Below are 15,321 nucleotides of genomic sequence, written 5' to 3'. Positions count from 1 at the left end.
AGGAGGTTAGAAAATGTTAGTTATTGGTGATTATGTCCCACATCGCTTAGTTTAGTGAAGCAAGGGAAAGAGCTTCGGTTTATTTTTTCTTCTTCAGCCTTGTTATTTCCCAACAGTGGTATCAAGAGCTTCGGTTCCGTGAGATATCACAATTCTTAGTATGCTCTGCGGTTGCAGCATTGTCTGATCTTCCACATCAGAAAAAAGAAGTGTGATATTGTGAAGGTGTTGAAGAAGGGTCGTACTGTGCAACTGCTATGTCTTATTCAAGTGCAATGAAGTTTGACATAGAGAAGTTTGATGGAATAATCAACTTTGGCTTGTGGAAAGTACAAGTCAAGGATGTGCGGATACAATCAGGATTACATAAGTGTGGAATGTCTGGGCATTTAAAGAGAAATTGTCTAGGTGAAGAAGTACCTGAAAAAGACCCCGAGGTAAGTGCTAGCAATGTCTCCCTGGTTTTGGGAGAGGATGATTATCTTATCTAGAAGATAAAGTGTGTCCTTATGGTATTTCCGCTATACCATGCAAAAGGACAAGTTATTGCTAGCGGATTCAGAACAACACATGGGCATTGGTTGGCATTGATGTAGGGTGTATGGTGAGATATGTCGCTGGCTGAAGAACTTCCTGAAAGCCAACATGGGAGTTGCACCATAATCTTTCAGCAAGGTTTCGACGTGAAGAAATTCTCGGAATGGTTCAGTTTCAAGTGAAGTATACTCTTTATGGTGAAGTATGATTGTCGGTATAGACAATGGAAGCGGAAGATGAAACTCTAACAATGAAGGTGGAGATTGTTGGGTTTGATTGTCAAGTTTCTTGAATAAAGAATGAGGTTAGAAAATGTTAGTTATTGGTGATTATGTCCCACATCGCTTAGTTTAGTGAAGCAAGGGAAAGACCAAGGCTATATATTGAACCTAGTTTCTTTGTTGTTAGATGCACCAGTCCGTAGCACTTTAAGTTTATATCTGACTTGTGAGAGTGTGGGTCTACTCGGGCAAGGTGAGAGTGAGAGAAGTCTATGTGTTGTAAAAAATTTCACATAGTAATAATTCTCTTGTCGGTTTTTTCTTTTGTTTTTTCTCTGGTTTTGGAGTTTCCACGTTATATTCTTGTGTTGTGATTGTTGTGTATTTTTCTTCTTCAGCCTTGTTATTTCCTAACACACCCTTAGTAACAGGCAAAATCATAAAGCTCAACATTGGACTTCATAATTTCACATGCTATTTTGTAAAAAAAAAAAAAAAATCTGCTATAATAAGTAATTTTATTAGTTCATACTGATTTGCAATAATATTTAGTTTGCTCAATAAAAAAAAAAAAAATGCATTATTAGCCTAGTATAATTTAACCTCAAAGTTCCACCTTTATTTTTCACGTCCATATTTAAAACACCATCTCTTTATTTTAGGTTTTGGTCATAGTGTGTATATCTATGCCAGCTAACTAGCTGAGATGGTCCCAGAACAAACATTCCCTTTTCCTCAATAGAAAAAAATAATTTTATTTGTTGAAGATTTTTTGTCCAGGTGATAAAATCATCCTGGGATCAAACTTGTGCTTGTTTTCCAAGAAACTCTTCCATTTAGTGCCAAAATGTTTTTTCCAATCTTCTTGTGTGCTGTGGTTAGGAAGATATTGCTTAGCTTCAATGCCAGCATCACTACAAAACTTCAAAATTTCTTTGTTTTGAGATTCATATGCTTTCCAATTATCAAATCCACTTGAGTGTAAGAATCCAACTGTGTAGAAGACATCCTCGTTTGGTATCATTGCTGACATCCTATCGTCCCACCTGGATTTAAATTTCATGTAATTAATTAATGATTATATCCTTCTTTTCTTAATTGTTATTGTTATTATATAATTATACTTACAATAATTGAAAACAACAAAATGATCATGATGACTCAAAGTATATGGCATTTCAAAGGCTTACTTTGTTTTATTCATGGGGTAAACCAAGACAGTTCCACTGGTGATGTTTCTTTTAATAATTATATCCTTGAATACACCTGAATTAAAATCCAATATTTGAGATTTTGGTATGAATAAATTAAGCCATGGGTGAGGAACTTCCCACAATCCTTGTGACTGAAGCTTCAACTCTCCACTTCGGACTCTATTCAAGAACTCAACATATGAGACCTTTTTCTCATAATGAAGTCCAGGGATATAGGCTAGTCCTTGAAGCAAAATGTCAATTTCCTACATAAACAAAGAAAAAGAAAAAATAATAATGTTATTGATATTTATAAACTACGATATGCAATTACAATATTTTATCTCTTGGTTTTGTCAAAAAAATATATTTTATCTTCTGGTATAGCTAGTCAAGATTAAACGTCTAGGGTTATTGAGTTTGCTAGCCCAATGATAAAATTAAACTTTAGGCCTAACAGCAAAAAGTTATTGCTGTTAATTTTCAAGCTTACTTAACTACGTATTTGAAATTTTTTAATTCGATTTTTAAATTAAAAAAAATTGTAATTAAATTCTTGAACTATTATCTTTTTCAATTAGGTTTACTATTAAAGAAAATCCAATAGACGGTACCTTGTCCACCATTTTCTCGGATTGATGATCATAATATGTAGCAAATTCAAGGCAGTAGATAATGCTGTGTTTGGTTATTAAAGAAGCTATTCTAGGATGGTCAGATTGAGGGAAGAAATTAGAGGATCTCCAATTATTTATGGAGCCTTGTTGCATTAGCAGCATCCCTTCCAAAAAGTTCAATTCCCTTCCATTGATTGAGATTAACCGTTCCTGATCTTTGGTAAAAGCAGAAAAGTCACTGTAAAGCAATCTGATCCACTTAACCTGTATACATGCCAACCAAAATTCACCATTACTAATGTCTTATACTAATAATCAATTAATTGATGTATACATAATTAAACAATACGGAATATTTTATAATGCATACTTATATGCAACCGTCAAAATTAGAATACAAGATCCCCCGTGATCTTAACTCACTTGGTAAGGATAAATCATAATATATGCATGGTCCAGGGTTCAAACCTTGGACACCACCAAAAAAAAAGAATACAAGATTCGAGTGTTAATTTCAAGAGTGATTTTTGAATATTTATATGGTCAAATGCATCTAAAGGTCCTTTAAGTTTTTCGTTTTTCCCAAAGTGGTCATTTAAGTTTCAAAAGTCCCAAATAAGTCCTTTAAGTTTCAAAAGTCTCAAACAAGTCCTTTTAGTTTTTGAATCGTTTCAAACAAGTCCTTTTAGAGGATGATGATGATGATTCAGATGATAGCAACAAAGAGCATTATCCACCATTTGCCATGCCTAAAAAGATGACTAATTTTAAGTGGGTGTTAGGAGCCAGATTTGGTACCAAAGATGACTTCAAGGAAGCAATTACCAACTATGCTATCTATAATAGGACTTGTTTGAAACGATTCAAAAACTAAAATGACTTGTTTGGGACTTTTGAAACTTAAAGGACCACTTTGGGAAAAACGAAAAACTTAAAGGACCTTTAGATGTATTTGACATATTTATATTTATAAACTCGCATATATATTCAGAAGTCCACATTCAACGATTCATACTATTTTTTTTTTCTTTCAAAAATCAATTATTCATTCTCATACGTATATATAACTCATCCTATATATTCATTTGTGAATATAAGCCTTTCACGGATGACTAATGGAACAGTACAAAGTGAAATATATGACGCGTAACTACCAAGAATGTTAACAATACTAGTAGATTGTGGACAAGGACATGTCAAAAATATATACTCCTCCGTTTCAAAATACATGTCCAAGTCAATCACTTCACATATGCCAATGCACAATTTTGACCGTTAATATCTTTAATTATATAAAGTAAAAAATTATAAAATTTTAATATTTTGAAAATATTTGTCGAGACAAATCAAACAACATCTTACATGCTAATATTTGTATTTATACTTTAGTTAAAAAGTATGGTCAAAGTAAGTCAAGTGAACAGTGCACATTGCAAAAATTGGACATGTATTTTGAAACGGAGGGAGTATATATATATATATATATATATATATATATATATATATGATCGACAACTAGGTAGATTTGGTGTACGTTTGTTGGAGAAAAAATGTCACGAGAGACAAAATAAAGTTATTGACAATTCAGTATAACCGTACCGTTGTGGGAGCTGGCTGAAGAGAAATTCTTGCCCTTGTTATAACTCCAAATTGTCCTAAACCTCCAAGAACCGCGTGATATAACTCTGAATTCTTCTCAGAAGAGCATTTTACAAAATCTCCTTTTCCTGAATCAAACATACCCATTCGATAGATGACCACAACTATTATTCAATTAAATTAAATATTTTAATTAAAAGTATAATATGCATGCATACATCAAGAACTAACGGTATGATTTACCATGCCGCTTCTTAGTAATTTCTTAAGTTTTTTCTATATGGAAGATTGACAAATAATTAATTAAGACTTGGACCAACATACACATGTTTGTCAAGAATAGAAGACTTGGACCGCAGTACCCCAAAAGAAAAAGAAAAAGGAAGACTTGGACAGTGTGAACTCATTCTAACTTATGGAAACATTTTACATCATTTACCTATAGAATAGACAAAGACTATGGAGTCCAAACAAAAAAACATAATGACTATTCCCAATTATTATTAGTAATGCTGACTGAAATAATTATTAGACTTAAATTATCTTTCGCCTCAATTTTAGATTACCGTAGTCCCTTTCTTTTTAAGATAAAAATAAGTCATTAACATGAAAAGTGTAATTTTTTTCAATACGTCATGTTAGTTGAATATATATATATATATATATATATATATATATATATATATATATATATATATATATATATATATATATATATATATATATATGGCAACTGGACTTAGTGATGTTGAAGAACCCATAACAAGTTAACAACATTTTCGTGTTGATTTCGCTTGCATAGTTGATTTTGATATAAGTTAACTCTCGGTTTAAGGTTATCGCTAAAATTGGGGTTTTACAAGAGTTCTTATATTTAGATATATCTAACTCTTGAATAGTCGTTCAACATATCATTTTATCTCTATCTTTATTTTTCTCTCTTTAAGGTGTATTGTTGGTACAAGTCATTTAGACTATTTAGACATATCTAACTCTTGAATACTCATTCAACATCTGATTTTATCTCTATTTGTATTTCTCTCTCTTAAGGTGTATTGTTGGTACGAGTCACTTAGACTAAATACATTTTTAAATTAGTGCATAGCTCGTTTAGAGTCTCTTATGTATTTAATTGAACATGTAAGTGATTTTTATCAAGTTTTTAATTCCTTTTTGCGGAGTAGAGTATATCCAATAATCCATTATATCATAGAGAGGAGTTGGGTAGCTAACCTTGTTTGAATTAAAAAATTGAAGTCTTGGGTTCAAACCCAGACAAAAGAGGAAAAATTAACCTAACAACTAACATTTACCATTAAAAAAAAGCTGATTATATCATACAACTTCATACTTAATTTGAATTAAAAAAAAAGGTTTAAATTTGTTTGACTCAAATATAATGAAAAAAATTAATTAATTTATGCACATTTAATGTTATGGTTTAATAAATAAATAAAAACTTAGATTAGATTTTTCAATACTGTGAGGAGATGACAGTTATAATTTAGAATAAACTAGTAAACGTGTTTTCATTTTTACATGAAATTAAAATAATTAAATATATTAACTCCAAAAATTAGTGTGAAATATTTATTTTTTTATAATTCTGTCAGAAATAATAGTCCATAAGTAGTACTCTACTAAAGTAAGAAGAGAAAATGCCAAATTTGAAAAAGTGACAAAAAAACAATCTCGCAAACTTTCATGACGATGATTCATACATACCAGTAATCACATCCAATTCATGAACGTTGGTGATTTGAGGTCCGTAAAGAAACGTCTGACCACTAATTCCAGCATTGGAAAGTGTTCCTCCAACCGTCAGGTAAAGATAATCAGTCCAAGAAACAGGTGCAAGTCCATGTTCAAGAGTTGCATACAAAACATCAATCCATAGTTGTTCTCCTCCAACATCAACATAGTAACCAATCAAAGGGTGTTCAAAGACACTAATTGCAGCCCCTTTTCTTTGTTTTCTGAAGCTAGCCATGTCAACTACAATTCCATCATGAGTCATGGCTTGTCCATTAGTGGAGTGACCTTGCCCTCTGGCTGCTATAGTGAAAGGAACATAACTATTGTATGAGATTTTAATTAAGGTTATTATGTCTTGTATAGAAGATGGATGAAAAACTGCTATTGGGAATTCATGAATGATGTTGCCATAGTCACTAGAAGCAATTTTGATGGTTTTAGGGTCGTTATGGAGTTTGGTTGATATGGTGTTAACATTGGCTAGCTCTGGTGGTAGCAGAGTTTTGCACTGATCGGTTTTTCCTACGGTGGATATCAAACGGGTTATAGTTATTAGTAGTATGAAATAGGTGAAAAAAGGGTAATTTTTAGCCATTTTGTTGAGACCGAGAGCAAGATATATTGAAGATGGAGAAGTTAAATGAGTATGTTTTATTAGTATGCTACTGGTTGAGAATGCAAGGGCTATAAATAGAATGAACGAGCTTGCATGAGAGAGAGTAGTGAGTCATAATGACAAGGACAATTAATAAGTATAAACGAAGGAAAATGCTAACTTGTGCCCTTAGGACACAAGATAAGGATTTTAAAATACTCCTATAATTAAACAATAAATATTGTATTAAAAAGATAAATTTTTAAGTTTTTAAGGTTATGAATGCACAATTTCCAAGGTTAAATTTCTTTATTTAATTTCTTATCTTGTGCCCTTAGGACACAAGTTACCATGACTCATAAATGAATGAATGTGAGATTCAAATTCTCACATTGAGCCTCTACCAATCTAAGTTCGGAAAAGTACCCACATTAAGTATCTACATTGACTATGTCTAACATGTCTTGTTAAGATTATTTTTAATGGGTCTTGTTATCTTGTGCACAAGTTAAAGAATCCACAATTAAAACTTTTTTTATATAAAAAAACAAAAGTTTGACTTTGAAAAATTAAATAAAGTTAAATGCACAACATTTAAGACAGTTATTTCTATTTTAAATTTGTTAACATATGCACTTAGAGCACATGTTAACATTTGCCATTTTTAATTGGGAAGCCTCTAACAGAGGATGTTACATTAATTACTACATCAGTTCTTTTTTAATTGTTATTTTTTTAGGCTTATCTAATTGAGAAATGTAAAATAACATAAAATGATATTCTTATCTAATTGTGAAGTCCATCTCAGGATGCTGCAAAACATAAAATCAAGATAAGCAACTTAATTAAGGGCTATAATAGCATAAACACCTGTAATAAAAGTGCTTATATATATATATATATATATATATATATATATATATATATATATTTAAAATTAATTAAAATTTATTAATCTAATATATATTTCATATTATAAATTAAGTTTTATTCACTAAAATTTTATATTTATTTTTATTTTAGTGATTATACTTTACCGGAATGTATTATTATTATTATATATATTATTGACAATAATGGATAGTTACACTGAATAATATTTTCTTAAAAAATATATTATATGCATTATTATTAACAAGGGAAGAGATAAATAGTCGTCAAACAATTTTTTTGAGAGGTGTAATTAGTTCGAAACCAAGAAGGTATATTTTCATTAAATTAAAAAAAAAACACAACAGAAGGTTATATTCTATATATTAAAAAAACGTGGAAGGCAAATAGATATTTTTTTTTTTGTCGAGTAGAAATTCAGGGGAATAAGTTAGGTGTCATAGGTTTGAATTTCGACCCCTGCATGTATTATGTAATGTCTCTCTCAACTGAACTAAGTTCCTAGGGACAAAGACAAATAGGTAGTATTAATGAGGCATATTTAGAATGCAATGTCCCTCTTTGCATCAATTGTTTGACAAAATTAAGATACAAACATTCTGGTGGTTGAAAGCAAAATACACTGCATTCTCTTTTGATTACCATTCTTGATGGCTTAACCCAATTTTGTGCTTGGGTGCTATCACTTAGTTTGTAATTTGATTTTTCGCTTGCTTGTTTCATCACCTAAACTTTGTAACACTTTGATTTAGCATTTTCTTTCATGCTTGAAAATTAACCTTTTGTTATTTAATTTCATTTTAACTTTTTTTTTTAAAAAAAAAGAGGCGTATTTATTATATTTTAAATTATAGGAGTGATAAATTATAATTGGTGAAAATGGATTTGAGATAAAATAATAAGAGTAAAAATTAAAAAAATGATAAATTATAAGCTATAAGTTATAAGTTATAAGCTCATACACTATTTAAAATAACGTCTGAAAAATAAATTATAAACTCATAAAATAATGTTGGAACAAAATGTGTTTAACAATGAACCTTAAAGGGTTTTGATGATAACAAGGTATTAAAAATTGTAAATTGGACTAGCTAATATTTGTTCAAGTGTACAGGACCATAATTATAAAGTTACATCATCATTGGTTCTGAATGAGCAAATAAAGAGCTATGGAAACAACAAAAATTTGAAGCTTGGACGCTCCTGAAGGCAACTTGCTACTGAAGAGAAAAAGCGCTCCTGAAGTCAAGCTGCTCCTGAAGAAATAGCGCTCCTGAAGTAAGCTGCTCCTGAAGAATAGTGCTTCTGAAGACAAGAGGTCCAGAAGCCACATCATCAGAAGCTGCGTCATCAGAAGCTGCAGAAGTCATATCATCAGAAGCTGCATCATCAGAAGCTGCCTCATCAGAAGCCATTTCACCAGAAGCTGAATATCAACTGGATTTGCAAAGAATCAAGAATTGAAGAATTATCAATGCAAAAGCTGTCTATTGGATTCGAAAACACAAACAAAGGATTAGTGGAGTTTGCAACGGTCATTTCAAAGGTGTTTAAAGGCGTGTGTTTGCAATTTGGACGAAAGCGTTGACATTGTACTTTGTACGAATTGTACAACCACGTTCTCCACTACTCTGTTTTGTGTCCACGCTACAGGACAAGAAAACAGCTCCAGAATACGGTTTCGCCTGCATAGATGTTCCTTTGGATAAGGAATGGATTTCAAATTTGTTCTTCATAGGACAACAACCAAATCAGGCAATATATCATTGGTGAAAGATCAAGCTTCAACAACGACTCTTTGGTGCGCTGGCAATTTCACAACGTCTCTTTCACACCTCTATATAAAGGAGTGAAGACCTAGAGATTTGGTAATGCAAGAACGCTGAACGAAAGACTCACAAGATTTTCACAAGTACCAAACCTCTGCTGAAATTGTTCTGCATTCACTTAGAATTTCTGTGTCTCAAGTCATATCTTAGAAATTCTTAAGTCCATTGAGCCTGTATCTGATTTGTATTGTGAGCACCTCTGATTGTATATCAAGTGTTCAACCTTAAACAATTTTCTGTGTAATTTTGTTTAGTTAAGAAGTCTCTTGCAGTTGTGCTTGAGCAGGAAGTCTCTTGATTGTGTTCTTGAGCAAAGGAAGTCTCTTGCTTGTGTGCTTGAGCATTGGAAGTCTCTTGCTTGTGTGCTTGAGCATTTGTAATCAGATATTACTCATAGTGAAATCTCCTTGGAAGTGCAAGGGGGACTGGACTACTTCCGGATTGTGGAAGGAACCAGTATAATTGCTTTGTGTCGTTCTTCTTCTCTCTCTCTCTCTGTTTTATTCCGCTGCATTTAGATTCTGATTATCACTTCAGAAGCTGTCTCACTTAGCTTCTGATCAGTGTGTTCAGTTTTTAGGAGAAACGAAGAATTTTTCTAAAACACAATTCAACCCCCCTTCTTGTGTTTTTCTCACCTTCAATTGGTATCTAGAGCCTTGGTCTGTTGTGTAACACTTAACCGTGCAACAGTCAAAGATCTGAGAAAAACATGACTACTCCTCCTCCTAATGGTTCTGGTTCTAGTGATACTAGCTATAAAAATGTTTCACATGATTATAGTGATAGTAAGAAAACCAGTATTGGAAAAGTTCCAAAGTTCAATGGAGATGCTGAAGAGTTCTCTTGGTGGAAGACCAACTTTTACAGTTACATCATGAGCCTAGATGAAGAATTATGGGATATTCTGGAAGATGGTGTTGGTGATTTAGTCCTTGATGAAGAAGGAGCTGCTGTGGATAGAAAGAAACATACTCCAGAACTGAGGAAACTTTACAAGAAGCATCATATTATCAGAGGAGCTCTTGTCACTGCCATACCCAAAGCAGAATACATGAAGATGAGTGACAAATCCACTGCTAAAGCTATGTTTGCTTCTCTCTGTTCAAATTATGAAGGGAGCAAGAAGGTCAAAGAAGCAAAGGCTCTCCTGCTTGTACATCAGTATGAGTTATTCAAAATGAAGGATGATGAAACTATTGAGGAGATGTACTCAAGGTTTCAAACCTTAGTTTCTGGTCTACAGATTCTAAAGAAGAGCTATGTTGCTTCTGATCATGTAAGCAAGATTCTCAGAAGCTTACCTGCCAGATGGAGACCGAAGGTGACTGCCATTGAGGAAGCTAAAGATTTAAACACTTTAAGTGTCGAAGATCTTGTTAGTTCTCTCAAAGTTCATGAGTTAAGTCTTAATGAACATGAGTCTACTAAGAAGAGTAAATCAATAGCTCTTCCATCCAAAGGCAAGTCATCAAAAGCTCTCAAAGTGGTTGAATCTGAAGAGGAAGAACAGTCAAGTTCAGATTCTGAACCAGATGCTGCAGAAATTGCCATGCTCTCAAACAGACTTCAATATCTGGCCAAGAAGAACAGAAAGTTTCTCTCCAGAAGGGGTAACTCCAGAAGCTCAAGGAAAGAAGATCAGAAGGGATGCTTCAACTGTAAGAAGCCAGGTCACTTCATTGCTGAATGCCCTGATCTTCAAAGAGAAAAGTCAAAGGACAAGTCAAAGAGGTCTACATTCAAACCAAGCAAATTCAAGAAGCAGATTAAGCAGAGTTTAATGGCAACCTGGGATGATTTGGGTAGTGAATCTGGATCTGATAAAGAGGAAGCTGATGAAGATGCAAAGGTAGCTGTTGGGTTGGTAGCAACAGCAACTTCAGAAGCTGGGTCAGATTCAGACTCAGAAGATGAAAACGAGGTATATTCCAAAATTCCCAGAGATGAACTTGTTGAGTCACTTAAAGAACTTCTTACACATTTTGAAGTAAGAACCAATGAGTTGAAGAATTTAAAAGAAAAATATGCTGATTTGGTACAACAGCAAAAATCAACTTTATTGGATCTGAAAGCTTCTGAACAAGGACTTAGGGGCTTTGACTTCATGTGTAAAACATATGAAGATCAGCTCAGGTTCTTATGTCAGAAGCTACAAGAAAAGTGTAATGAAAAACCTTTAAGTAACCATAAAATTGCTCTTGAAGATTTTATTATATCTGGCATTGACAGAAGCAGAGTGGCTTCTATGATTTATAGCATTTACAAGAACAATGGCAGAGGAATTGGCTTTCCAGAAGTGAAACTGGAGAAAACCAATCTAAAGTCTTGTTGTGAATGCATCAAGGAAGGTCTGAAAACATTCTTTGTACCAGAAGGGGCTGAGTTGGAAACTGTTGTTCAATCAGAACCTGAAGCTTCTAGTTCTAAGGCTAAGATTACTTCAAAGCCAAAGAACTCTAAGTCAAAGGCTATGATCAAATCTGATTCCAAAACTTCAAAGGTTAGGATCCTGAAAAGATCAGAACCTATTCCTCAGAGTCTGGTGAAACCAAAATCTGGGGTTCTGAAGTCTAAGTTTCAGAAGAAGACAGTTACTGCTTCAGAAGTACCAAAACCTAAGGTGATGGTTAATCAGAAGCAACCCAACTCACAGCACAAGGTACAAGAAGTGAAGAGTAAAGCCTTAAGTACTAACCTTCCAGGACCCATAGAACAATGGGTACCTAAATCTAAAAATGTCAATGATGCAGGTATGTCTAAGAGCAGTGCCAAAGCAAAGATCATGGTACCTAGACAGTGGTTGCTCAAGACACATGACAGGAGACAAGTCCATGTTCCTCAGCCTAACAATGAAAGAGGGAGGAAATGTGAAATTTGGAGGCAACCAGTCAGGCAAGATCATAGGTACAGGAACTATTGGTAACTCCTCTACCTCAATTAATAATGTATGGTTGGTAGATGGTCTTGAACATAACCTTTTGAGCATTAGTCAATTTTGTGATAATGGTTATGATGTGCTTTTTGAAAAACCCAACTGTACAGTAATCAACAAGGAAGACAAATCCATTGTGTTCAAAGGAAAGAGAGTTGACAATGTCTATAAAATCAATTTTTCTGAACTGGCTGATCAGAAGGTGATGTGCCTACTATCAGTGAATGATAAGAAATGGATGTGGCACAGAAGGTTGGGACATGCTAACTGGAGGTTAATCTCTAAGCTTAGTAAGTTACAACTTGTGAAAGGGCTACCAGACATTGACTATCATTCAGATGCACTCTGTGGTGCATGTCAGAGAGGGAAAATTGTGAAATCATCTTTTAAAACCAAAGACATTGTTTCAACCTCAAGACCTTTAGAATTACTCCATATTGATTTATTTGGACCAGTGAGTACTGCATCCCTATATGGAAGTAGATATGGATTAGTCATTGTTGATGATTACAGCAGATGGACTTGGGTGAAATTCATAAAGAGTAAAGATGTTGCGTGTGATGTATTCAGTAGCTTCTGCACTCAAATTCAATCTGAAAAAGAATCAAAAATTTTGAAAGTCAGAAGTGATCATGGTGGAGAATTTGAAAATGAGCCATTTGAAGCTTTTTGTGAAAAACATGGAATTTTCCATGAGTTCTCTTCTCCTAGAACACCACAACAAAATGGGGTTGTAGAGAGAAAGAATAGAACCTTACAAGAAATGGCCAGAACCATGATTCATGAAAACAATTTACCAAAACATTTTTGGGCAGAAGCAGTGAATACAGCATGCTATGTTCAAAACAGGATCTATATTAGACCTATTTTGGAGAAAACAGCATATGAACTCTTTAAAGGAAGAAAACCCAATATCTCTTACTTTCATCAATTTGGATGTACATGTTACATTCTGAACAACAAGCTCTACCTAAAGAAATTTGATGCCAAGGCCCAAAGAGGAATCTTTTTAGGTTACTCTGAAAGGTCAAAGGCATACAGAGTGTATAATTCAGAAACACTTTGTGTTGAAGAATCTATGCACGTTAAATTTGATGACAAGGAGCTTGAAGATAAAACTTCAAAGCAAGGTGAAAGTTCTGCAGAGATACAGGTTCCTGAAGCTACTCCAGAACCTGATCAGATAGCTGAATCTGAAGATAGTTCAGAAGCTGAACCCACATCAGAAGCACAAGATGAAGCTGCTTCTGATGAAGCACAAGATGGCTCACATCAAGCAGATCCTCCCAGAAACACATTCAAACACAAGTCTTCACATCCTGAAGAGCTAATCATTGGAAACAAAGATAGTCCAAGAAGAACAAGATCACATTTCAGACAAGAAGAGTCAATGATTGGACTAATCTCAATGATTGAACCTACAACAGTTGATGAAGCACTATCAGATGATGGATGGATCCTAGCTATGCAAGAAGAGTTGAATCAATTTCAAAGAAATGATGTGTGGGATCTGGTACCCAAACCTCAGCACAAGAACATTATTGGAACAAAATGGGTATTCAGAAACAAGCTGAATGAGCAAGGTGAAGTAACAAGAAACAAAGCCAGACTTGTTGCACAAGGGTATAGTCAACAAGAAGGCATTGATTACACTGAAACGTTTGCTCCAGTTGCAAGATTGGAAGCAATCAGGTTACTTCTTTCCTATGCAGTTAATCATGGCATAATATTATATCAAATGGATGTCAAGAGTGCATTTCTAAATGGTGTCATAGAAGAAGAAGTGTATGTCAAGCAACCTCCTGGATTTGAGGATATTAAATATCCTGACCATGTTTTTAAACTGAAGAAATCACTATATGGCTTGAAACAAGCTCCCAGAGCTTGGTATGATAGACTAAGTAATTTCTTAATCAAAAATGATTTTAAAAGAGGACAGGTTGATACTACACTCTTCAGAAGGACCCTTGAGAAAGATATTCTTGTTGTGCAAATATATGTTGATGATATAATATTTGGTTCTACTAATGCATCTCTTTGCAAGGAATTTTCTGAGTTAATGCAGGATGAATTTGAAATGAGCATGATGGGAGAGCTGAAGTTCTTCCTGGGCATTCAAATCAATCAATGCAAAGATGGAGTCTATGTTCATCAATCAAAGTACACAAAGGAGCTTCTGAAGAAGTTCAAACTTGAAGATTGTAAAGTGATGAACACTCCAATGCACCCTACGTGCACCTTAAGCAAAGAAGATGAAGGAGCTAAAGTAGATCAGAAGCTGTATAGAGGTATGATTGGTTCTTTGTTATACCTCACTGCATCTAGGCCAGATATTTTATTCAGTGTATGCTTGTGTGCAAAATTCCAATCAGATCCTAGAGAATCTCATATGACTGCTGTCAAGAGAATCTTCAGGTATTTGAAAGGAACGACCAATCTTGGACTCCTTTATAGGAAATCCTTAGATTATAAGCTAATTGGATTCTGTGATGCTGATTATGCTGGTGATAGGATTGAAAGAAAGTCAACCAGTGGCAATTGTCAATTTCTGGGTGATAATCTTATATCCTGGGCTAGCAAAAGACAAACAACTATTGCTATGTCTACAGCAGAAGCAGAATACATTTCAGCTGCAAGTTGTTGTACACAACTACTTTGGATGAAACATCAGTTGGAAGATTATCAGATAACTGCTAACAGTATTCCCATTTATTGTGATAATACTGCTGCTATTTGTTTGTCTAAAAATCCAATTTTGCATTCAAGAGCGAAGCACATTGAAATCAAACACCATTTTATCAGAGATTATGTTCAAAAAGGAATTTTAGATATACAATTCATTGATACTGAAAATCAATGGGCTGATATATTTACTAAGCCTTTAATTGTTGAAAGATTTGATTTTATAAAGAAAAATTTGAACATGCACTTTGTATCTGATTAAATGCTTGCTTGCTCCTGAATAGGATTTTAGGTTCTGAAGTTAGTTCAGAAGCGGTAGTCCATCAGAAGCTCTTTATTGAGGTTCTGAGGAAAACTCGCTTCTGATGATGACGTCAGCATCTGAAGTCCAGAAGCTGGATTTGTTGCTTCTGAATAGTTGAATTAGTGGAAACGTTGGAAGTTACCTTTTAAAAAGTAACTTCTGG

At 33.9% G+C, this 15,321-nt stretch overlaps 1 protein-coding gene across 1 annotated transcript; it reads right to left on the bottom strand.

Moving 5' to 3' along the window:
• Nucleotides 1-1,259: 1,259 nt before the first annotated feature.
• Nucleotides 1,260-6,592, bottom strand: LOC146902996 (cytokinin dehydrogenase 3-like). The gene is made up of 5 exons (XM_085734965.1): nucleotides 5,893-6,592; nucleotides 4,168-4,295; nucleotides 2,566-2,832; nucleotides 1,949-2,217; nucleotides 1,260-1,804 (listed from the first exon to the last, which is right to left on the bottom strand). The coding sequence occupies exons 1-5, from the start codon at nucleotides 6,515-6,517 to the stop codon at nucleotides 1,513-1,515; spliced, it is 1,581 nt and encodes a 526-aa protein (XP_085591091.1). The 5' UTR covers nucleotides 6,518-6,592; the 3' UTR covers nucleotides 1,260-1,512.
• Nucleotides 6,593-15,321: the final 8,729 nt, after the last annotated feature.

This window comes from Medicago sativa, chromosome 8 (assembly GCF_051527215.1).
Source record: "Medicago sativa cultivar Bolivia chromosome 8, Bolivia_mono, whole genome shotgun sequence".
Lineage (NCBI taxonomy): Eukaryota > Viridiplantae > Streptophyta > Magnoliopsida > Fabales > Fabaceae > Medicago > Medicago sativa.
This window is presented reverse-complemented; position numbering and strand designations above follow the sequence as displayed.